General features: G+C 42.5%; 1 protein-coding gene across 1 annotated transcript; it reads left to right on the forward strand.

Annotated features, from left to right (window-relative positions):
- Nucleotides 1-8193: 8193 nt before the first annotated feature.
- LOC143519842 (beta-1,4-galactosyltransferase 1-like) lies at nucleotides 8194-24292 on the forward strand. Its single transcript, XM_077013528.1, has 6 exons — nucleotides 8194-8469; nucleotides 13284-13516; nucleotides 14892-15079; nucleotides 22114-22236; nucleotides 22757-22861; nucleotides 22993-24292. The coding sequence occupies exons 1-6, from the start codon at nucleotides 8202-8204 to the stop codon at nucleotides 23150-23152; spliced, it is 1077 nt and encodes a 358-aa protein (XP_076869643.1). The 5' UTR covers nucleotides 8194-8201; the 3' UTR covers nucleotides 23153-24292.
- Nucleotides 24293-24368: the final 76 nt, after the last annotated feature.

A 24368-nucleotide genomic window follows, 5' to 3' on the forward strand; every position in this document is an offset into this window, starting at 1 on the left:
AACATCACTGCAGTTGCTGAGGGTTCACCCCCAGCACCGCACCTTCTGGGATTAATGAGTGTCAGCTCCTACAGGTTCACCCCCAGCACTGCACCTTCTGAGATTAATGAGTGTCAGCTCCTACAGGTTCACCCCTAGCACCCCACCTATTTTTATGATTTATTCGACATTTGTATCTCGTTCCCACGCCTTAATGATCTTGTTCCCACGCGTTAATTATCTCATTCCCACGCTTTAAATATCTCATTCCCACACGTTAATAAGTCGTTCCCACGGGTTAATAAGGCATGGCCACGCTTTATTATTTTTTTTACATTATGTCACCTTACGGGCTCCATATGAATCTGCACTGCACCACTTCTGGCCAATAGTCTTTGGCCGCATTGACACTCAGGACATCTAGTAGCAGGTGTTGTCCAATGTCCAATTCAAGTTCCCACGCACTAGGACACAGAATGTCCCGCAATATGTGAGAAGCCTCTCGCTGCAGCCTGCAGGAAGGCGGAGTTGGACATCCAACCCCGCCCACATCCAACTCCACTCTCTTCTCAAGTCCGAAGCCACGCCCATGTTACGTTCGAAACTCGGACTGTTTTTGCTCCCAGTAAACAGAACTGCCAGAATTATTTACGTGTGTTTTATAAGTGTTTTAGGTGCAGAAGTGCATTTTCAAGTACTTTAGCCTAAATTCCAGCACTTTTCAAATCTGAAACACAATACAACATTAAAATTGGTCAGGTAAATGTTCCTTCCCCTGTTTTTGAGGGGTGTTTCTTTACACTAACACATATCGTTTCAGGAGGACACTGCAAAGAATGTGACGCGCGCGATGTGTGTGTAGTCGCGTGCTACGGTCACTCACGAAAGTATAACTAGCTTTATAGGGGAGACACGGAAAGGCATCGCTAAAAAGGAGAGCTCTTATGTGATTTAGGAATGTGGATCTTGTGTTTAAAAATGTCTTTTATAGAATTATTTGTTCAATTAATTGGTTCAACGCAGACAGATTTCTTCATAACTTATAATTAGTAGGCTTGAAAGTTACCGGATCGAGGCAGACAGTTCCCGGAACGCACCCTTCAAAATGAAAGAGTTCCCGGATCCTGTTCCGGCAGGATCCGGCTCAAATTAAGCCCTGATTACACCCCTTCTCCATTACCAACATTACCAACATACCCCTTCTCTATCACCAACATTATCAGTAAACAGTAAACATTACCATTTTAATTGTGTACTTATAGTAGCAGGGTTGCCAACTCTGACGCATTGAGCATGAGACACACGCATTTGACCGTCTTCACACGCTCTCACGCCACACATCCGATTTCTCACGCCGAAAAAAATCTAGTTTATTTACCTCTGATCTACATCTATGATTCAATGAGTTACTAGTTCGCTCTGGCGCCAACCACCGGCGATCGATCTATCGCGATATAATACTTAATTTGTGTCCATTTTACATACCCCCGTCAACATTTTACGTTCGCCACCCAATAAATAAAAATAATGAATAACATACGTGGAACGATACACAAAGTAAACGAGGTATGTGTAAATTAAGCGCAACGACGTGCCTCTTGAACACTTGTGAGTTATTGTGCATATTTTCAAGTACCACACAGTTCTTCTCGAATGAAGAAGTAGTGGGTTGGCGCACGACAGCGCATTAGAGGGTGGAGTTGGATGTGGGCGGGGTTGGATGTCCAACTCCGCCTTCCTGCAGGTTGCAGCGAGACATACTTGCAATATGTAGTTCATTGTGCGGTTCCTAAATTCCGCCACAGGGTGTCGCCATAAAACTACGAATCTACGAATGATTATGTTGCTGAGTTCAACTGAAACATCTTTAAAAACTGATAACATTAAAATAAAGTATATATCTATTTATTTTCAAATGATACAAATTACAAAATGTAGTGTGATGAGCTCACTAAGCCATTACAGTTTTTTACGACTGCTAACAATCGTTTCCCAATACTTGAGATACATTTTCAAAACTCTAAACACAGCAACATTTACCCAATACAAATAGCCAAATAGTTAATATCCTGTTCAAAAGTGCATTTTCTTTACTAACTCTGCATTTCACAACACAAAGTTTTGTCTTTATGCACCAACTTTGTTAAAACACAGCAAACCTGGTTCAGTATCCAATCATTCTTTCAAACACTAGCACAGATTCTCTATTCGAGATTAACATAGTCAATCACTGCACAACCACTTAAAAAAAACTAACATTTGATGGCAGTACAGAAACAGTATTACATGTAATATTTTACTCTCTATAAGCTAACAACAGATATTTTACAGTAACATCTTTTTTTTCTTAGTTCATTTTTACTGTAATCCGCTTCATTTGGACATTTTTTTTCAAATGTACATTTTTGGCAACATACTGTCTACACAATGAGTGATATTTACTGATAGGTACTATATGGAAGGTAGATTAGACAAAAAAGGAGTCAGTAACAGTTTTGCAGTAAAGGTTATATTTTACTGTATTAGGGACATTACTGTAAATTATGGCCTAACCCAAAAAAATAATTACTGTAATTGTAAACATAATTAGCCATGGTCCCATATGTGTAAAAATACACATATACAAAATAAGCCACACAAGGGGAAAAAACAGAATACAAAACTGAACAGTCTTGTTATGTGTAATGTAAGTGGTCTTCAGCAGTTGGCCACATGTTTTCATCCTCATCACATCTGATGTTGGCCCTTGCCGTGCACCTGGGATAGAAAAGCTTGGTATGCCTTATTCACCCCTGGCAGTCTTCAGCTGAAATGTCTCTGCAGCCGGCATCCATTGCATTCAAGAGGGAAATTTGGTCATGGGGCCGATGATCATACACCTTCCACCTCCAGAGTGAAAAAAGTTCCTTAGTGGTGTTGAGGAAAGGCGAGATGGGCGGGAGGAAAAGGGACATCACTCTTGGATGGTCTATAAACCAGTTTGTGATGACATGAGAATGACAGAATGCTACATTGTCCCATCACAAATGTCCTCGTGTTTCCTCCCACCTGTTCCCTTTCTGCTTCTGGAACCAGTTGTTGGTAGAGTTCATTCAAAAACGAAAGAAGGAGGTCACTGTTATAGGGACCAATCTGGCATTTGTGAAGGACCAAACCAGCACTTGAAATTGCAGGACAAATTGTTATATTTGCTCCTCTCTGACCCGGTACATTACTGTACTTCATTTTATTTCATTGATCTATATGTGCAAAAACTGTGTATTACAGTAATAGCTTTTCAGCTGCCTTTGTTTTTGCAGATCTTTGCATTTTATACAATATTTAAGATTTTAAACCATTGGTTTTCATTTTTCACATGCTGTGTGCAAGCATTTGCAAATAAGACAAAAATGATCCAGAATTTTGTTATTGGATAACCTTTTGTGTATAGAAAATGTAAGCATTATAGAAACATGTTAAATGACTGTGTTTTGTGCAAAAACAACATGAATTGTACTAATTGTATAGCCCACTGAAGACTGATGTTGTGTTTACTGTGTTTAGAGTTTTGAAAATGTGACTACAGATTGTACCAAGTGATGTTAGCAGTCATAAAAAACTGTAAAACGTATGCCACATGTTCTGTCGTTAAAACAGGCATGAAAGTTTACATTTAGCTATGAAAATGTTGTGCAAACCAGAGATAAAATCTAAATATTTAGGCAAAAAAGGAGTGTCTAATCACTCACACCTGCAGGCTACTTTTATAATATCTCCACCTAGTGCAATCTATGGTGTCACCAACAAGACAAAATTCAATTATACAGAAACACAACTCAATCACGAAGTCACACACACCACATTAAACACAAAGAATGAAATATGTGTAAATAAGTTGGAGAATAAATTAGACTTATTTATGTTATTTTATCCAACAAAATACACACAATCGTGGTATTTTACATGATCTATACCAGCAGGCTCATTAATAATTTTAACCAAGAGCTGCCAAACTGGTAACATAAGCAACACACACCTGAACATGAGTAAACTAAAATTGTAAACATGAGTTAACATGAACTAAACTATTGTAAATTACTACAAGTAAATTATTGCCTTGAGGCATTTTGAAAGCCATTTAGCTTTAGCACATTGCAGAGGTGGAAAGAGCAGGGGTGGAATGTAACTAATTACATTTACTCAGATTACTGTAATTGAGTACTTTTTATGAGTAATTTGTAATTTTTTGAGTAGTTTTTGAAATGTGTAATTTTTACTTTTACATGAGTACATTTTGACCCAAGTAGTTGTCCAATGGACAACACTATGATAAGAATAAAGAATTACAAATTAAAATTTAAATTACAAATTATTCAAAAAACAAAATGCACACAAAATTAAGTGCCCACAAGATGCCACAAATCAAACTAAAATGCAACAGGTTTCCACTACTCACAATACAGGCATGAAAATGGGTCAGGGGTTAAAAAGGTGAGAAGACCGGGGGGGCGGGGCATGTAACGTCATGGTGATACGGCGACGGGGCGTTGACATGTGACGTCATGGGTATACGGCGCCGGGGGGGGGGGGGGGGGGGGGCTGCTGGTGTACGGGGATACAGTGACAGATGCCAAATATTACGGAGCCCGTAAGGTGACATCATGTAAAAAATATAATAACGCGTGGCCACGACTTACTAACGCGTGCGAACGACTTACTAACGCGTGCGAACGAGATAATTAACGCGTGCGAACAAGATAATTAAGTATTACTTTATATAAAGCCAGGTTTACCTTCCTTGGGCAGTCAGTTTGCGAACATCCCTGGGATCTGCTTGCTTTGCTGTGAAAAAATAAACTTTGTTGCTGCGTGTGAAAGGCGACATTAGTATCTCGTTCCCACGCGTTAATAAGTCGTGGCCACGCGTTATAATTTTTTTTTTTTACATGATGTCACCTTACGTGCTCCGTAAAATATAGTAAAATCCATAAAAAAAATGTTTTTTGACTGTCATGTCAATGGATTCAATGTATGGAGCCAGATCCTTAAACGCGAGAGGCCGCTTTCGCCATTCCAGATGGCTCAGTCAAAACCATTACGTGTTAATGAACCAATAAATACATCAGCGGCAAAAATGAGTGTAAAAATACCAGGTTCACGTGTTTTTATTTTCTAACATGGGCTAAAGCACAGGGTAGACTCAAACGACAAGTTTACAACTTCATCTTCAACCTTTTCAGCCCTGGCGCGAATGTCCTCACCCGTCCCTGTATTCACCAGTTACAACTACAGACACACTAGAAAAAAAATCTTGATTCTTATTTTATGTCACCATTAACTACACGGGGTTGACGCGAACTTAATAGGCCTATCTACCTATTTATCACAAGAGCTTGTGGCTAGATCTGACAGTGTTCAACGCTGTAGCGAACGGCAGTAACTTTGTTTTACCGCAAAATATGAAAACGATTGAAACCATTAATAACCCAATTAAATCCACTGGGAAATGTACGATCTGGTAAATGTAGTGGTAAATGTACGATCTGGTAAATGTAGTGGTAAATGTACGATCTGGTAAATGTACGATCTGGTAAATGTAGTGGTAAATGTACGATCTGGTAAATGTAGTGGTAAATGTACGCTCTTCTGTCTTGTCCCCGGTGTAGCACTAGGTCCTGCTTCTCGTCCCGCTTAGCAGTAAATGAATAACATGAATGAAGAACGTTCGTATGATTGAAATGCTTTTTGGCCTCTATGAAGGTTCTGGGCGGAAACTGCTCGCCACTGTCATTGAAATTGCCGATTTCAGAAGTGCTCTGTTTGCTTATTAAGTCAATATGATAATTAATACATATAATCTCCCGACCCCCCCCCCCCCCCCCCCAACAAAAAAACTCATCGGATCTACACGATTCACGCAGGTCACCCTTTTCAACTTCAAAACGGCGAATTTCGCCAAAAGGTGACAGATTTTCATGCCTGACAATAAAATGCCCACAGGATCCCACATCAAAAATTAAAAAATGCTCATAGGATCCCACAATTTAAAAGTAAGTGCTCACAGGATCCAACTATTCAAAATACAGTGCCCACCGGATCCCACTATTCACAATAAAATGCCCACAGGTTGCCACAACTAAAAATAAAATATAAAATGACCAGAGGATCCCACATCTCAAAATAAAACAAAATCCGCACAGGATTCCACTATTTAAAACGCTCAGTGCCCACAGGATTCCACAGAACCTGACAGACAGAAGATTTAAAGATAGAACAATCTCATCCTTTTGGAAATAAGCGCACCAGATTATGACCTGATTATGAGACAATGAAAAGGGCGTGCGCAAGGCAAAGCCACGCAATTGGCCTTCAGTTCTGGGACTCAGAAGTTTAAATTTCTGCCCGCATTTAATTTTTCACCATCAATATTTTTTTTACTCAGTAATTTGAGGGCGTTCAAATGTAGTGAAGTAAAACTACTTGGGTCAAAATGTACTCAGGTAAAAGTAAAAATTACATATTTCAAAAACTACTCAGAAAATTACAAATTACTCATAAAAATTACTCAATTACAGTAATCTGAGTAAATGTAATTAGTTACTTTCCACCCCTGGCACATTGTAATACTTTGTATGCCACAATTTGTTTTATCAGACAAAAATATTCTGCCTTTTCAAACAGCAATGTTTATCTTTGTTTAAGGTGGATAAGGCCATGTGGTGTTGTGAGGAAGCAGATTTGAACACCGAGTTAGGACCCACGAGCAGGAAAACTTTACTGAGCACAATATGAAAAATCAAATACCAGAATCAGAAAATATCAATGCCTTGTTATACGGGCTGTGAAAAGCTGTCAATACAAGTTCTGTGAGTTCATGAAACAGATAAAATGTGGTGGATTGATAAAGATTGCTGCTGACCGGGGTATGAGGACATTATGGCCATACTGGTGGCCATAATGTGTATAGCACTCTCTTTCCTGCCAGCGTTTTGAACATCTGTGCTTTAAGAGCTGCTCTTTCACTATCTGTAAGTTCTGCAAGTGTCTCTTTGTTTTCGGTTGTTGAGTTTGAAAATATCATGATGAAATGCTGGAGATTAATTATGCTGATATAAATATAGAGCACTTCCTTCAACACAGACACACATCAACAATGATACTCACAGTTAAGTGTCAGACGAACACACCTGTCCTCCCTGGACGCTCATGAACACCTGTGAAATGGAGAACCTGCATGAAGCAAGTGTAACGGATGTGAATTCTTCAACAATCCATGTACAGATAACAGGACGCAGGATGGAGTTCACCACGTTTACTGTGACAGACAGAAAATACACAATTTTTGTCTTCACACGTCGCGCACACTCTGGCTCCCCTCATCAGTGTAAAACGCCACTGTCAGGGGGAGGAAGCCTTAACATTGCATAAATACACACTGGCCATATTACAAGACATAGTATGAATTATGCTAACTCATTCTACGTAATCAATGAACCATGTATGAACTTGTAACAATAAATAATTCCATACAAAATTCCCGTGTGAAGGTGTCATTTTTCACAAGAAAATACAATACACAAATGAACTTTCACCTTCAAAATCAAATGAACATACCCGTGACAGACAGAAAATACACAATTTTTGTCTTCACACGTCGGCTGCCCTATTAGCTTGCAGTTAGCTAGCTAAAACAAAATTGAGGCTGATTAAAAGCGTCTTTCCTTTTTTTTTAAACTCTCATCAACCCTCCAAAGTACACTATAACGGTAGCACTACAACATACAATATTTTCTGCACAACATATGCTCATATGAAAACAGAATTAGTATTTTAACTGAATAAAATATATGTAACGTTACGAAGGCGAACTTACCCTCATCAGTGTAAAACGCCACTGTGAGGGGGGAGGGGAGACAGCCCAATATAACTTTCGCGGGTGCGCAGAGTTTCTGGTCTTTCAAAATAAAAGACCAAAATAATGATAAAATTCACATTAAAATATAAAATAAAACACAGACATTGAACAGGAATTCAAGTAGTATATTATTGTATTTTTAACTCTGTTAACTTCAGCATCTATCCAGTTATGCACTTGTAACCTGTCAAAGATTTTTTTGAATTGCCACTCCCATTTCATTTACATAGAGACTTCACATTCTCTTAGACTTATTACAACTACTTTATGTCCAGAAAACGAATCCCGTCCTAATAGTACAGATTACGTGTTCTGGTATAGTAAAGCAATGGGGGAGTCGCATAATTTTCGTCTCCTCGTTATAATTTGCAATCTCGTAGTGGCCATGGGCGCTCTCCACATCTCTGTAATGGTGTTTTACTACCTGAGACACTCCGGAGCTGGCGAGTACGTGTGGAGCAAGCAGGTGCCCACGGCATCACAGCGGGCAGCGTTCACCACGCCGCCGGGAGCAGAGGACGTCGCTGTGGTCTCCGCAAACGTCACTGAGGTGACTTGGATACTGGAGAAATGTCCCGAGACGTCCCCACATTTAGGTACGTACCTGATGTCTGTTGCCAAAGCTTTAAACCTGGCGATAGATGCCAAAGTGGTTAAAGGGCACAATGCCACACAGTGTCATTCATAAGCTGTATTATGTGTGTATCTGTGTGTGTGTGTGTGTGTGTGAAACCTACATTTTATAGGGGTCCTGATGTCAGTTCTTTTTATACACATTGCTCTTGATTTAATGACCAAGTTGTTAACGGACTACTGTATAATAGGCAATTCTCGAGCGTGGCAGCTACTGTTCTCGCTGCGCCCTCCTGGTGTGACATGCCTACCGTAAAAATTTGGACTGAAAAATGAGTGTATGAACAGAAAAGGGTGCATGTTTATAGAGTGAGAGTGTGAGGTTATAGAGTGAGAGTGTGGTTATAGAGTGAGAGTATGTGGTTATAGAGTGAGAGTGTGTGGTTATAGAGTGAGAGTGTGTGGTTATAGAGTGGAGTAAGAGTGTGGTTATAGAGTGAGAGTGTGTGGTTATCTGAACATCTAAGAAACAGATGAACCTGAGAAACATCTAGGAAACAGATGAATCTGAGAAACAGATGAACCTGAGAAACATCTGAGAAACAGATACACATGAGAAACATCTGAGAAACAGATGTGTAACCAGGTTCTGTCGACCACGCGAGACAATGAAGAGTCAGGTGTCAAAAGGTTTACAATTTATTCAAAACCAGGCTCTTAGGAGAAGGAAGGAGGAGTCAGAGGTTGCCACCCACCACTGGGACCTTAAATAAATCCAAGAAAACACACCAGATCAATCGAGATAAAGTTCCAAGTGCAATAATATTCCAGGCTCACAAATGGCACCACTACAAACACCGCACACGAAATTCATACATGGCACTCCATATTAGTAGCTACCCACACATCAAATGTCCCACCAAGGCCCAGTGGTAGGCGTACACACAATGGCTACAGCCTGCAGTCCCCAATACTGGTCAAATTAACATTAACATTAAAGTAATTAAAAATACACCATTACTTTATTGATCTTAAGCTAGAGCTAATTTTAAAAAAAGTAAGGCCACCACAAACCGCCGAGAAGCAAGGACTACAACTACGGGACCTCGGGCTGAGCCACTTGGGGAAGGCCGAAGGTGTGCAGAGTTCCAGCACAGGTCGGCCGCCCTGGCGTGGACAATCAAACAGAACTAACACAAGTAAACACATAAACACACACAAACTAAACTAATAAAGGAGACCAGAGCTTAAGCCTGTTCTGGCCTGATGCTGGCACTCAAAGGCAGCACCAATCACAAACATACATAAATTACTAAAATTAACAAAACAACAACCAACTGCACACCATCCACCTTACCCACTGCTGACACGAAGGAGACCAAAAAAAACTCCCTGGGGCCCTCCACAGGCCCAGCTTTTAAAGGGTCCTCTTCCTCTCCCCATGAACCCAGCATTTCACCGCAGCAAATCCCACAGCTCCCCCTTTGTCCTGGCCCCATTATTGCACCCTGACTCCCAACCCGTCCATTCGGTTACAGATGAACCTGAGTAACATCTGGGAAACAGATTAATCTGAGAAATAGATGAACCTGAGAAACATCTGAGAAACAGATGAACATGAGAAACATCTGAGAAACAGATGAACCTGAGTAACATCTGGGAAGCAGATGAATCTGAGAAACAGATGAACCTGAGAAACATCTGAGAAACAGATAAACCTGAGAAACATCTGAGAAACAGATGAACCTGAGAAACATCTGAGACATAGGGTAACCTGAGAAACAGATGAATCTGACACACCTGAGAAACAGAAATGAGGAAACAGAAAAAGGGCTGCCGAGACAACCATCAGCATCAGCACCACAGTTGGGAAGACTACCTGATGCCGGGGGTTAGGGTTGGGGTTAGGATTAGGTTTAGGATTAGGTTTAGGGTTAGGTTTCAGTGTTTGGGTTTAGGGTTAGGGTTACGGTTAGGGTTGGGGTTAAGGTTAGGTTCAGGGTTACCCCGGGCACTCTAGGTAAATGCAGCTTGGACAGGAAGCAGTTTGCTGTCCTCACTGACACAGTTTTGTTCATGTCACTGCTACTACCAGGCAGCTCCTATTTGGAGAAAAATGTCTAGGAAAGTCTTTTATAAAATATACATATCATAGGTTCCACCTCCCATGCAATGTCAGAACATGAACAAGAAAGGAAGAGTTTTACATTAAAGACACAAACAACTACAAAGCACCCCGGGGGGCAACAGAACTGTTCAAAAGTTGCCCTGCCTCACAGCAGCGTTAATGATGATGGGGCTCATTTCCCATTCAAATGTCTTACATTTGCTTTCACTTATCTCTGTATGAAGATCTCTGTTACTGTCACTGCCCTTGCCTCCTGTGGTCTCTGTGGTTAGCGTGTCTCTGGTGTCTTCCTGGTTGACATGTCCTCGTTCTCCCTGGGTCTAGTTAATCACCTCCCTGGATTAGTCTGTGTATTTACACATTCCTTAAGCCCTCAGTCCCATCACTGGTCATTGAAACAAACAAAACTACAAACAAACACATTTTCATGATGTTTAAGACTTTTTACCAGTAGGCTACCAAAACAGATTTACAAATAGAATCAGATGTAAAGTGTAGGTACAACACACAAGAAGTGCTTGTTGTTGACCTTTGAGTCAATCAAACTAGTGGAGTTTGCGGCAGGCATTTAAGCTAAACCATGTTTTGTCTGTTTTTGGAACTCAGATTTTTAGGGTGTTAGTCCCTCTCACACTAAGGGCATACTCACACTAGGGTCTGTGATCCGGGCCCGGGCACGATTCCCTGCCGAAGCACGGTTCGTTTGACTAGTGTGATCGCCCCCAACCGTGCCCAGGCCCGCTTGAAGAGGTGGGCCAGGGCACGGTTCGCTTGGACTCGGGCACGGTTTGCTTCTAGTGTGAGCGCTATCCGTGCCCGGGCCCGCTTGGCGCCTCGTGTGATTGGTTCATTTTGCCGGAACTCAAACATGACGTCAGTGATGCGATGCTCACGTTAAACAGTCAAATGACAAATGATCGATAAATCTGTGCTTGCACCGTGTTTCTGCACTCCCAAAACGACTCCAAAAATACAATAAAAAGATAATTGGGAACTCCATAGTGTTGTGCGAGCGCGCTTTTTTTCCCAAATAAAGTGGCGTTGTGATGACGTAAGCGTGCTCGGGCCAGCTTGATGAAGCCAGTGTGAGTGCAGGCCAGAGGGGGAGTGGGGAGGGGGGATAACCGGGCCCCAGCACGGAACGAGCATACCGTGCCTAGTGTGAGTACGCCCTAAATGGTGCATTCACTCCTGGGTGTGGGGTAACCCACACACCCCACAATAGCACTCTTCCATCATTTGAATAATCACAAGTAAAAAATGGCAGTGGAATTCATTCATGTCTGTCATTGCCTCCAGCCTAGACGCTTCACCCATAACCTTCCCAACAGACGAGCCTGTTTTAGGTACTGGTGGATGCTTTAGGATGGAGGGGTGAGGTGGAACAAGGAAGGAAGCGATGAGGATAAACAGCTGAACAGTGAAGCAGACAGCAGTGACGGGATTCAGACTGAAGGAGGTGGGGACATAGTCTTCACACCTCCACCTGCTACACTCCTGTGGACATGAGGATGGTGTTGGGAGTAAACAACACAGGTAGAAAGAGTCCCGAGTTGGGTTTACAGGTGAGGAAACCCCCTGGCCGCTTCTAACTGAAAAACAAACAGAACAGCTCCACTGGTGTTGCCCGGTTCTGGAACTACAGAGGTACAAATGTGTCACCAAGACGCTCACTGGACCACTGAGACTGGACACGCAACTGCAGTACAGACAAACAAGTGTAAGAGAGGGGGACACAAGGAACTACAGGCTCTCACAGAACAGATGAGAAAAACCACAATGTCATTCTCACAAACTCAAGGTGCCAGTAAGCTTAAAACACATGTTCCAGCAACACTTCATATGACTGGCCTTTGTGAAGCTGGTATATAGGGTCATCTCACGGGTAGTGATGAGCACCCACCTCACGACCTGTGGTGATCACTCACACACAGAACTGGGCCTTCTACATGTTATTCTTTGCACATTGTAACATTTCCTGCATACGTTTCCCAGGCTGGATGTGTTCATGTTGATGAAGATCTGTGGACAAATTCATGGATGGAATGTGTGGACCAGGCCAACAGTAAACTCCTGATACTGACAGACAGATAAATATGTGAATTAATGTATATAGTGAAAACACTGATTTGGTATTACAGTACTGTATTTGTTATTGATTGTATATATTTTTATATGTCTGAGTCTGGGTCTGAGTGTGAATTTCAGTGCGACACTTCAGTGTGACTTTTGTATCTATGGTAAAAAGCCTCCAAACAAAAAACTGAATAATCTGAATAAACTTTCTGAAAAAGTCAGAATATATATTTCAATTTTTTTATTTGTCTGTCAAAATGTTTTTCATGTACCCTTACCAGAATTTTGTTGGGTTTTGAACTAACTGTTTAAACTGCTTGAAACTGCTTGACTGTTTTTCAATAGTTTGAAAGAGTTATCTAAATGTCTAAATTTGCTAAATTCGCTGTAGTTGTACAAACGTTTGCTGGTGGTGAATGCTCAGTGGATCACTCATGAGTTTTGGAAGAGGTGATGTAACTAACAAGACACTGCAGAAAAACTTGGATTAATGTTCCACCTGCTCATTTGCATAATTCATTCATATATTGTTGCCTTTCTTATATACATCTGTCAACACAGAATTGATGTGTGACACACATACTGTGTGTATGACGAATAACATTTGACTTGATTACTCTCCTCCCCCAACAGTGGGTCCGTTACGTGTAGAGTTCTCAGATCCAGTGGATCTGGACCTGATCAGGCAGGAGCCCCTGCTGATGGACGGTGGACACTACAAACCCAGTGAGTGCCTGTCTGTCCAGAAGGTGGCGCTCATCATTCCTTTCAGACACAGAGAGCAGCACCTCAAATACTGGCTGAACTACCTTCACCCCATTCTGCAGAGACAGCAGCTCGACTATGGAGTCTATGTCATTGAGCAGGTACCACTCAGCACACACACACACACACTTATACACATACACACACTTATACACATACACACACACACACACTTATACACATACACACACACACACACACACACACACACACACTTATACACACACACACACACACACACTTATACACATACACACACACACGCACATATACACACACATACACACACTCTCACACACACACACATACACTCTCTCTCTCACACACACACACACACGCACACACACATACACACACGCGCACATACACACACACACACACACACACTCACACAATCAAACATTTCTGTCAGAGATCCTTAATCAATATGAACATCAACCCCAGTCTTTTTGCTCACACACACACATGTGCATTCAAAGCCCAATTATTTACACACAGGTTGGTCAGTTAAAGTTGTCCAACAGGTCTGAATCTGCAGCTACACACACGCAGGCACACACACAAACACACACACATGCACACACACACAAACATACTCAAACCCTTATTCAAATCATTTACACACAGGTTACTGTTAGATGGTTACTAACCATCTAATCCTAACCATATGGGCATCACTGTGTAGTAACCATCTAACCCTAACCCTAACCATCTGCTGTTAACCGTTGGTACACAGCCCTTCAATCAAAAGACTGGTTCCATGGCTGTTTAGACGCAGCCCAAGTCCTGTTAACGGTCCTGTGTGTCTGGGTGGAAGCAGGCTGGTGTGGGCAGGGTTATGAGCTTGCAGGACGGTGTTGCCGTGGTGCTGTCATGGTGTTGTCATGGGTTTCGTCAGCTCCCCTGACCTGTGACACCTCCAGGCTTCCGTCTCCAAGGTTATGTTGGTTTCTCTCATTTGTTAAATTTTCTCTCATTTGCATGTGACTTTGTAGTTACTGATGTCATCACACAAACTGTATGTAAATCTATTCTTGTGCTCTGTAAACAACCTTCTCATAGCTGCAAACAACACAATACACTACCACACACATCACCACACCATACTTGACCCCCCACACACCGTAGACAGTATATCAAATACTGCCTCTGATGTACATCATACCCACATTTAGCACTGATGTCCCTTGCAAAACTATAATTTTGGGCAGGTCAATCTGATATCATGTTATTAAGATGCATGCCCTTTATGACACAAGCACTAACTCTACAGTCAGCCCCAATATTCCAGAACTCCTTCTGCTCATGTGAGGATTCCAAGATCCATTCTGTCTAACCTGCTTCCACAGGCATGGCCTGTTACAACCACTGTTCTGTTACAACTACATGGCTTCATAATAACAAGTGCACCTAATTAGTAGAATCAGCTAAATCTAGGAATATTATTATTGTGTGTGTGTGTGTGTGTGTCTTTAGGACGGTGAGGGAACGTTTAACAGGGCAAAGTTGATGAATGTCGGCTACGCTGAAGCTCTGAAGGAGTATGACTATGACTGCTTCGTCTTCAGCGACGTTGACATCATCCCCATGGACGACCGCAACACGTACCGTTGCTACGAGCAACCACGACACCTCTCCGTTGCTGTGGACAAGTTTGGCTTCAGGTGATATGCATGAACATACAGTACATACATATCAGTGGGGAACCGTCAGGGCCCTCTACCCCCTCTCAGAGGGCCTAAAATATTCTTAAAACATATATATATGAGGTGGGAGCGGACCCAGGTTTAATGGTCACGGTTCGCTACTGATACATATATACATAGGTTAAAAAAATGTAAATGTGCCATATCTGTCAATTGTGATTTTCACCTCCGCATTTACCCATCTGTGCAGTTACATTTACATTTACGCCATTTAGCAGATGTCCTTATCCAGAGCGACTTACAAAGTGCTTTGCATCTGATCGCAGAATTCATCCTAGTTAATAGTACAGATAGGCCAGAATTCAAGATACAATTGAGTCAAACTACTACTAAACTACAGGAGTCAATGTCATTACCTAGTGTTTTGCAAGTTAGACATTTGCCAAGAAGCACAAATAACCATAGAGAGACTTACAAATACAGTTAGAATGTAGCGACTACTACTCCTCGCAGCGAATTCCCTAACAGACAGGTGTAACGGAGTTTAAAATGTGCCTAGCGATTTATGAATTAATTCATCCAAAATTGCAAGGTGTTAGTCCGTCAAATCTACAAATCTACATTTCATTGTTCATTACAAGTTTTATATTTCTGTTATACAATAACAACATCCTGCCAGTCAGCTACGTAACTACTTTCGCGCCTTTTGTTCCTCTGGCTTTCCGTATTCTGGCAGAATTTTAGAACATCGCCAGAGGTGAGTCGTGAAAATGAGCGCCAGAAATGATTTCACCATTTCAAGTCAGATAATAATTTAATAACTTATAGGTTTAATACATGCTCTTCTTTAACATTAGTAGCATCGAACCAATATGAGATTTTTCTGTGTAGCGAAGCGTTTTGATTGTTTAAAACCTTCGAGACTTAACCACGCTATGGTAGCGGACTCCGCCATTGAAATCACTCACTAGACATAAATGTTTTTATTGTCAGAGAGAGGGTACGAAAGCCGCATCTAAGTGGTGTTACTGCTGATTGTGTGCAGGTATGTTGTAAAGTGTCTGTATTTTGTTTCACAATTATTCCTTGAAATATTATCCATTCCGGGCTAGTCAACGGAGCTATGTAAAAAGAACGGCACGTTGTCTTAAATCACTATACGAACACGTAGCGTTGTATTTTCTTTTCATGTCTGAGTAGTAATGTCTACCGTCACTTCGGTGGCGTAGTGTTCAAGTGTGTATGTGGACATGAGTACATATCGAGGGTATGTATATTCTGGCAGAATTTTAGAACATCGCCAGAGAGAGAGGGTACGAAAGCCGCATCTAAGTGGTGTTACTGCTGATTGTGTGCAGTTGCAGTTGCAGAAATAAAGACCGACTGCCCGGGAAGAGAGTTGTCTGTGTCCTTCATCTGACACACACTTCGTCGCGCTGTTACTGCGCGTCCATTATGCTGGCGTAGTACATCCGTCACACAGGCACTTGGCCACTCAGGGAGTTTTAGCCCTTTAAGTGACACTGGGAGAGTGGCGCCTGCGCGTGCCAGGGGAGGAGGAGAAAACAGTGCTATTATTTGAGTTGCATGGAAAATAAAGATTTCTGGATTAAGCAGTTTCTGCCTCGATTCCCGAACCCGCTTCAGTGGTGACCCCGACGTCTATTCGGATGATTCTGAAGTATTCGCATCATGTCGGCGAACGCAGTAGCGCTTAAATTACCGGAGTTTTGGGAGCAGCATGCCGCCGTTTGGTTTGCTCAAGCCGAGGCTCAGTTCACCATCCGGAAAATCATGGAGGACGACACAATGTATTATTATGTCGTCGCAGCCCTAAACAACGGCACCACCTCCAGAGTGGTGATTTTTCTTCAAGACCCTCCGGAGGACGATAAGTATGAAGCCCTTAAGTCGCTGCTCCTACAAATTTTCGAGCTGTCAGAGTTGGAGCGTGCCCGCAGGCTTCTTTCACTGTCTGGTTTGGGGGATTCCAAACCTTCGGAGCTGATGGATCACATGCTGTCCCTACTGGGCGACCACCCGCCGTGTTTTCTGTTCAGGGAGATTTTCCTTCAGCAGTTACGCAGCGACGTTCGCGCAACCTTGGCAGGGATACCCTCAGGGATTATCGTGCGTTAGCTAGGGAGGCTGACAGGATTTTCTTGGCCAAGCAGTGTTTTGCAGCCACGCATGTCTGTACACCTCCGCTCACCTCTGGCGCTGCCGTCTGCGTCCATGCCTCCGCCCTCCCTGGCTCTATGTTTTTACCACGTGCGTTTCGGAGCCAAGGCCATAAGCTGCCGCCCGCCATGCGGTTTCAGGAAGTCGGGAAAAGTGAGGGCCGATGCCTGCTAGCTGCTACAAGTGTCGGCCGTTGCAATAGCCTGCTTTTCCTGACGGACGCAGTCTCGGGGCATCGTTTCCTCTGCGACACAGGCGCTCAGTTGAGCGTTCTGCCCGCCTCTGGGATGAACATGAAGTCAGGCCACGCTGGCCCTGCCCTTGAGGCCGCCAACGGGACCTCTATTCCAACGTACGGGCAACGGTCAGTGCCACTGTGCTTCGGTGGGCAGCGGTTCACATGGCCTTTTGTGCTGGCGAAGGTTTCCACTCCCCTCTTAGGTGCCGATTTCCTGTGTGCCAACAGCTTGCTGGTTGATATTAGAAACAGACGCCTCGTGAATCCAAAGACTTTCAACTCTCTCCCATGCTCGCTCAGTGGTATTGCTTTTCACCATACGGTACTTCAGACATAAATGTTTCCTCTAAATGTAATGATCACGTGATTGATTTAAACACTGATGTGATGAAAACGTGCCACAATGAAAAGTAAAATCTCCAGTGTGTGTGGATTTGTATTTAAAGAAAGAAACGCTGAATTCGTGCCAGAAGCCACCTTGAAATGCAATCGACTAAGCGTCGTTGTATTCCACTGTGTGTCTCTGTGAATGTGCAAAAGCAAATCACAATGTGTAGGATTACATTCCATCTAAAGGAAGTGCTGTAGTCGTGCCAGAATGAAATCTAATCACTGTCCAATAGGAACGCTCACCTGAATTTGGGGCAGGGCATATTGGACCATACAAACACAATTGATCACACTCAAGTGTTTCTTGAAAAAAAATCGGCGTTATATGCATATTTCATGTGCCTCAAGAATGAGCGGGTCGTGTGTTTGCTTAAGTGAGGGCTCGATAGAGGGCTCCTGTAAACAGCTGCTGCAAGTTTTCTGCCATGTGGTTTTAATATTTTGAAGAGAACACGCCATCTTGCAGTCGGCCTAGCACCTCAAGGGCAGCACAGGCGGCACAAAGTGCTGGTCGGGGTGAGACTTGTGGGTTTTTGTAACGCAAAGGGATGTTTATTGGTGTATTTCTGCCGGTGTTGTGTTTAATATATTGTATATTAAAGGTGCTTCATTTTAATTTACCCGTATTTTCTGGACTATAGAGTAGGGTTGCAGCGGTAACCGGTTTCACAGTATACCACGGTATTAAAATGCACGGTTATCATACCGTGTGCGTTTGCTTATTACTGGTAAAAAGCAAGCCAGCGGAGAAACTGGCCCGCGCATGCGCAACTCCGCTCCGGTTCAGCTACTCAACACAGCGGTGAGAATGGCAGAATCAGACTTAACAAATTTTTTAACAAAAAAAGGTAAACTAATGTCAGCGGCGAAAATGACGCAATTGCGGTGGCTCCGCCCGTGCCCGGTCTCACGCGCTGTCGATTAGCGAGGTCATGCACCTCTCGAATTTTGTAACTTTGTGCGCGCCGCGCCTCAGTGCAATGAACAAAGTCATATTTGCAGGGTTCATACACCTTTATAAGGTGGAATTAAAGCACTTGTACGTCATGGTTGTTTATTTTCAAAACGCCCAATCTTAACGTCTTCACGTTCTCTCATGTTTCGTCCTGGAATTACAAGAGGCTCGTATTTGTTAACGTAATACAAAAGAACTGTGCGGAGTCACGCGCTACGGTCACTAGTGAAAAGAATAAACCTAGCTTTTTATGGTCCTTACTTTCACTGGATGTGAAAGACGCCATTAATTTACATGCGTTAATTTTCAAATTCTAACGTGCTTGTTTTTCATATGTTAAAACCAGACTCTGTGTGAAAGCCTTAAAATAGAAATCTCTATTGTGATGATGTCAGAAATAAATCCTCTCTTTCTGCAGTATCTGGTTATATTCTAACTTGGCAGTACAACAGACGTTTACAACAGTTGTTGATCAGACACTGACCCAGGCTGAGTTTATCAAATATTAAATAATTTAAACTTAAATAATTGTACTGAAATCCATGATTTAGGTTTATCTAATTTTGCAGTATTTATATAAACATGTTTACAGCTTATTTTTTTTAAAGGAGACATTTTGTATACAATAGTTGCAGGTTTCTACAATAGTTAATTGAACATAAAAAACTTGTTGTAATTTCTTTAAGGGTCAGTGTATCTTTTAATAATATACAAACTAACTGTGATACCATGATAACCGTGATACCGTGGTATTTTCTGAGACGGTTATCATACCGTGAAAATCTCATACCGTTGCAACCCTACTATAGAGCACACCCCAATATAAGCTGCACCTACCAAGTTCAAATAAAAATGGAAAATGTTGTATAAGCTGCATATCTACTGAACTGTATACAGTGAGTCGCCGTTTAACGACGGGTCTGGTTAACGATGGACCGGAGTATGACCGACTTTTAATTTCGCACTGTGCGCGGAGGAGCAGTGGCAGAACAGTGGAGTGTTGTGGAGTGTTGTGTACGATAAGCTGAGGCAGCGCAGCCTCCGCTGTAGCCCATCTCGACAACGCAATCACTCTTTCTCACGCTGTACGCACAAGAACATTGTTAAATTTTCTATACTGTATTTATGATCAAAGTGTATCCAAATCTAGGGCCCCCATACTCAAATAGTGGCCATCTATTTCTGTATTTCTGGCCCGCGAGCTGTTTTGAAAAGTGTTTTTTTTTTTTTTTTAGGAATTTTTTTTTTCAATCGCGCTATCCGCTCTTATTTTGAAATCGCGCACCGCGATCTCAAGACGATGCCGGGGATAGGCCCTTTTCACACTTCCGCATTTTTTCTTCCGGAAGCTCTCTTTGCAGGGTAAAGTTACTTCCGTTACACATTAAACAATGGCAGAGTCCAATAACAAGAGCTTTTGCAGTGCACCAGGGTGCTCGATCTCGAAGCAAAAACAGTCGTATCTCAGTTTCTACGGTTTTCCGGCTGACGACGAGCAGAAAAGAAAATGGGTTTGTGCAATTAGGAGGGATGAAGGGGAAAACTTTGTGATACGGAGCATCTTTGTGTGTAGCCAGCATTTCACTGCTGCAGACTACATAGCAGGAAACTCGCGGCTAAAAGTTGGTGCTGTTCCCTGTTACTGTTCCCAGTACTGTTACTGTCCCCGGTACTGTTACTGTTCCCAGCCGGTTTCAGTGGAACAGTTGCTGTCCGCGTTTGAAAGATCAAGCTCTCGGCTGGGAGTACACGTACGTCCACTAGCATCTAGCTGTGACCCGCTAGCATCTAGCCCCGGTTTGCTAGCTTCTAGCTCCGGTCCGATAGCTTCTAGCCCCGGTCTGATAGCTTCTAGCCCCGGTCCGATAGCATCTAGCCCCGGTCCGATAGCATCTAGCCCCGGTTCGCTAGCATCTAGCCCCGGTTCGCTAGCATCTAGCCCCGGTTCGCTAGCATCTAGCTCCGGTTCGCTAGCTTTTAGCCCCGGTTCGCTAGCTTCTAGCCGTGATGCGATAGCTTCTAGCCCCGGTTCGCTAGCTTCTAGCCCCGGTTCGCTAGCTTCTAGCCCCAATCCGATAGCTTCTAGCCCCGATCCGATAGCATCTAGCTAGAAAAGAGCAAACTCTCGGCTGGCAGTACACCACGAACATCTACTAGTCGAGAGTTTGCTCTTTCAAATGCGGACAGCAACTGTTCCACTGAAACCGGCTCTGAAACTAGTTGTGATCCGCTAGCATCCAGCTCTGCTCGGTAGCATCCAGCTCTGACCATCACTTTGCTGTCGACTATATTGGACACTGAATAAACAATAACACGTAATAACTTGGTGTGTGTCATGAACTTTATTGATACTGATGTAAACCAAACAATCAATAGCTGACGTCCCTTGGCTTGCTAAAGCTGGGCGTACACTGTACGATATTTTAAATCATGTACTCTGCTCCATCTCAAACTACGACTAAATCGCAGGGAGAGTCGGCTCGTGGAGCTGCTTCAACAGTGCGATACTCTCATGAGGAGCGATTTGAATTTCAAACATGTTTGATATTCTTGCGACGCTGCGATTTCTGATCGGGAGTTGATCGTGAGGTGTGAATCGCTCCTCGTTTACCTGTGTAAACTATACGATGCACGACACGCGATTGAGCCGAAACTCAGCCCGATCGCAAAAATAGTCGCACGAGTGAAAAATCGGCTGAAAATGGGCCAAAAATCGCAGTGTACGCCCAGCTTAACCTAGCTAGATATTGTTAACTAAAGCTGTCAGTATCATATGTAATATTATAATATATATCATAATATAGACTGTTTTACCACTCCGTAGGATGACTAATGGAACTAGCTATACCTTAAATAATAGTTAGTTACCTAGCTAGTGCTAGCTGGTGTTAGCTTACCCTGGTATAAGTGAATAAATTATTCTACGAATCTGCTAGTGTTTGAAAGAATGATTGGATACTGAACCAGGTTTGCTGTGTTTTAACAAAGTTGGTGTATAAAGAGAAAACTTTGTTTGCGTTGTGAATTGCAGAGTTGGTATTTAGTTAAGAAAATGCGCTTTTGAACAGGATATTAACAATTTGGCTGTTTGTATGAGATAAATGTGTTGCTGTGTTTAGATTTTTGAAAATGTATCTCAAGTATTGGGAAACGCATTGTTAGCAGTCGTAAAAAAAACTCTAAGTGTTTATTAATTGAATTTAACGGGTCCGTGTCATCATCTAAATCTCCGGATCGAGAAGCTCTGGACAGTCCATTACAGCAGTATGGTGGTTTGTGTGGTTGCAGGTTACCGTATGCTCAGATTTTTGGTGGTGTTACAGCATTGAGTAAAGATCAATACCTGAAGATCAACGGCTTCTCCAACAACTACTGGGGCTGGGGTGGAGAAGACGACGACGTCTCCAACCGGTGAAAACACACATTCCACTGACCTGAGACCAGCCACAGATACACAAATACTAAAACCTTCTTATTCATCTCCAGCTGGTGAGAAAATCAATATAGTCCGTTCACTGACCTGGGGACCAACCACAGCTGGTTAAATACAAACCACTCAAATACAACACTAATCACCATCACCTCATTCCTGGCCTGTGAGTCCAGACACAGGCCAGTTCCTCAAACAGAGACGTTAGACTACCTAAGGCAAGGCTATTCCAGGCCTGTGTTGCAACAATAGTGGTTAATGACGTGCTCACTAACATTACCTGTGATGGCTCATTAAAACTGATGGGTTGAATTATCCCAATCAGACAGATTAATGTAAAACCAAATAATAACCCATGGGTCACCAAAGAGCCATGCCTAAATCAGAAACAAGGCTTCCATGCAGGGAAACAAATAGAGAGTTTATGAAAAAAACTAGCTAAAAAAGATTTTCAAATAAGATCTAAAACCGTATTTTGTTTGTTTTGTTGTCTGATCTAAGGTTGTCATTCAGAGGAATGTCCATATCACGTCCTGATGTCATGACTGGAAAATGCAAGATGATTCGTCATGACAGAGATAAGAACAATGATCCGAACCCTCAGAGGTGAAATGTGTAGAGAAACACTCACATTACACACACACACACACACACACACACACACACACACACACACACACACACACACACACAGGCATTTGAAGGCTTCTTTCTCATGAGATTTATATGCTATGCAGGTTTGACAGAATCGCCCACACGAGAGAAACTATGGACACTGATGGTATCAACTCTTTGACATACAGTGTGGTGAAAGTTGAGAAGGACAAACTCTTCACCAAACTCACAGTGGACATTGGCAAAGCAGACACATTTACTCCCACTCAGACACACATATAGGGCACCTTGGAATCCCACAGACAACAAGGAAAGCAGCCAAAAACATATACTTTCAGAGAGTGAGACAGGTCCTGAGAAGAGTGAGACAGGTCCTGAGAAAACTGAATTGGAAGAAAAAGATCCAGACTAGCAACACCTATCCACAAGCTGGTGTAATCAACAGGCCAAAGGAGGAGATGGAAGCCACTAACATCAAGACAAGGAACTCATGAGCGTGTTGGAGTGTGAGCGTGTTAGAGCGTGAGCATGTTGGCGCGTGAGTGTGTTGAAGCGTGAGTGTAAGTATGGCCACTTTTGTATTTATGGTGCAAACAAAAACAATTAATGAACTGAATGAACTTTCTGTTAAAATCAGAATAATCTGTCTTTCACATTTCAAGTGTATATTTTTTATTTGTCTGTCAAAACGCAACTGACATGGTAGAGCACAGGGCACAGGGGAGACATCCACACAAACCCACACATTCTACACCACTCCACCACTCCCAATTACCCACTTATTAAACACGCCCATCTCATCAGTGTCTTCATCTGTTCACCTGTTCATTTCTCACAGTCACTTTTGCCAGCATTTAAGCCCACATGTCCAACCCTCCAGTGTCCTGCTTTCCGTTTGACTGTTTGGAGGCAATACGCATAGTCTTTATTTCTTGCCAATTCAGTTTCATTTGCCTGAGCCTAATACAAACATGTATGGAATTAACATGAAATGGCAAATACCTCATTGGCCGCTTGTCATGAAAAGAGGTTCTTAACTCTGAGAATAATTCTCAAATGATTCTCGCATCTCTTAACAGTCTGTCTTGCTTTTCTGCTATCAAAGTAAGGCCTTGTAATGAGCTGACGGAGCCCTTTGATAGACCGTCGCTAGGCTGCAGTTCATGAGAACAAAAAAAATTATGAATTCTGAGTTCCGGTGAGCGCAGCAGCGTACTCTCGCGAGATATAAGAAAATGTAACTTTCTGTATTTTAACCGTAACATATTTTAAACTTGCATTACAGATTATTAATTTTATCACAAAAATTATAAATAAGAACAAGAAGCATTTGCATGATACTTACAGTCTGTTCCACTCTGTGAACTTTTTGTCCCTTCTTTGCATATGATTTGTCATTATTTTCATATTTCGCGTTACACATTTCTGTAGGTGCCCTCTTTTATTACACTGTCTGCAGTCCTTGTTTTTAAACCAACATTCAGCAGGGTCATGTGAC

This window comes from Brachyhypopomus gauderio, chromosome 1 (genome assembly GCF_052324685.1).
Source record: "Brachyhypopomus gauderio isolate BG-103 chromosome 1, BGAUD_0.2, whole genome shotgun sequence".
NCBI lineage: Eukaryota > Metazoa > Chordata > Actinopteri > Gymnotiformes > Hypopomidae > Brachyhypopomus > Brachyhypopomus gauderio.

Excerpts from the sequence above, each read along its gene's own strand:
- LOC143519842 (XM_077013528.1), top strand. The coding sequence starts at position 8,202 with ATGGGGGAGTCGCATAATTTTCGTCTCCTCGTTATAATTTGCAATCTC. Across the intron at positions 8,470-13,283 it reads CGAGACGTCCCCACATTTAG|TGGGTCCGTTACGTGTAGAG; the intron begins GTACGTACCTGA and ends CTCCCCCAACAG. Across the intron at positions 22,237-22,756 it reads GACGACGACGTCTCCAACCG|GTTGTCATTCAGAGGAATGT; the intron begins GTGAAAACACAC and ends GTCTGATCTAAG.